Below are 1,856 nucleotides of genomic sequence, written 5' to 3' on the forward strand. Positions count from 1 at the left end.
GGGGAAGACTAAGAAGAATTTTATTGTACCTTAGGAGAATAGTGTCATGGATCTAGTACAATCGGAGGAATGATTTTTTTCTAAAAACAATGACTAAAGGTTTTCCTTGATCTTCATCCTCAAGAGCTAAGTTCTTTAAACTTCTATTTTTATATAAATATTTGCCTTATCTCCTTTTGATCGAGATCTCCAACAATATTTTAGAAATAATAGAATCGGACTTCTATTATAATAGAAACAGATTTTCTTATGTAGTTATGATGGAATTTTTACGTTATCATCAATTAATGATATCATTTCATGTTATTTTTTCCAATAGAAATAGATTTATTATTTTTATGTTATTTATTATTCCTGATTTTTTCTAGCTATCTTGATTTAAACAAAGCAAATGTGCTATATGAGGTTGCATTTTCCCAACTAAATTAGATCCTTGTAAGCACATTTTCATCCAACCTAGATTTATTCTAAATGGAACTTTGCTCGACTCACCTAAGTTACCATATCTATTAGTCAATCATGAAATAGTCCTCAAAATAAACAACATAGAAAAATATAAAAGATAGTACGAGACACCTACGGTGTGACTAACTGGTTTCACTTCAAGTAGAGGATGAATAGTTTAACAGAACCAGATAGCAAGGAAACACAAAGTGGAATACGCACTATTTAATTTTCTAAATATAATAGTCAAATTTATTTATTTCAAAAAGGAAATTAGATTTCATGTGCCCGTTAACAGTTTAGCAATTGCATGTTTTTGCAAGTCCAAATCTCATATCAATATCCGTAAGAACTAATAAATAGAGAAGAGAACATATCTAGTCCTTGATCAGGTAATGATGTCCTACGTATATTATTCCATGAACCAGTGCTACTTTGATACTCCCAAGCATCCATATAGACTGGGCTTCAAGCTATGACCGGGGTGGTCGAATGGCTCGGCATTGCTCAGAGATCTTGCGGCGGAGATAGTAGGAATGGTGGGGATGGTCTGGCGACAGGAAACCCCATCGTTGATGGTTCTTGGTGATCTTGAGAAGCCTCAAAAGAATAATTTCCGTCAAATCTCCATCTCTAGCAACAAAGCTTGCCACTCTGTCTATGCGCTCTCTCTCCTCCTGCGGCAACCGCATAACATCCTCTGCCCGTCTTCCCATCATCCGTTCCTCTGCATCCTCTCCATGACCCATCTTTCTCACTCTCTCACTCTAGTGTTGAAGAAAAGGTTAGAACTTTTCCTCGATGGGATCCAACAAAGGAGGAGAGAAGGATGCTAGGTTCTCTGCCACGTGTTTGCATGAAAAACTGCATGGAACTGAACATTAGTGGGGTGCATGGTTTCAAGTACTTCCATATATGGTGAATTGTAGTTGTAACATTATTCAAATTATTGAAAACATCTTGAACTACTCTCATATTTTTTCTTAATAAAATTATTTGTTAAAATATTTTCTAGTAATCAAATTGTAATTGTTCCATTATTCACAAATTTTATGAATTATTCATGAAATACATAAAATATATTGAGCAACATATTGGCAAATTGAATTATTTATATTGTTTGTCGGTCATTGTCATTCCATGTCAGTTTAAGTTACATTGATATGTAAACATACCAATAGTAATATATTTAAATTTTTTCTTATTTTTAAAATTATAGTTATTTGAGTTGTTTTTGATTGCTGACCTTGTGGCTATATACCTAATAAAGGATATACTTTGAAACCATTAGTGACCACTAAAATGAAAGTTATGGTTGTTACAGGAAATAATAGAAGACAAACAAAAAGCATGGTGTTATATGGTCATGTCAAATCATGGAATAAAATTCATTTTTCCAAACTAATAAGAAA

General features: G+C 33.0%; 1 protein-coding gene across 1 annotated transcript; it reads right to left on the reverse strand.

Annotated features, from left to right (window-relative positions):
- Nucleotides 1–736: 736 nt before the first annotated feature.
- LOC148714289 (uncharacterized) lies at nt 737–1,420 on the reverse strand. The gene has a single exon (XM_088719384.2). The coding sequence runs from the start codon at nt 1,191–1,193 to the stop codon at nt 918–920; it is 276 nt and encodes a 91-aa protein (XP_088575510.2). The 5' UTR covers nt 1,194–1,420; the 3' UTR covers nt 737–917.
- Nucleotides 1,421–1,856: the final 436 nt, after the last annotated feature.

The sequence above is a fragment of the Phoenix dactylifera genome, chromosome 3 (genome assembly GCF_051530095.1).
Source record: "Phoenix dactylifera cultivar Ajwa chromosome 3, Ajwa_hap1_PhDact_Kaust_v1.1, whole genome shotgun sequence".
In the NCBI taxonomy this organism is placed as follows: Eukaryota; Viridiplantae; Streptophyta; class Magnoliopsida; order Arecales; family Arecaceae; genus Phoenix; species Phoenix dactylifera.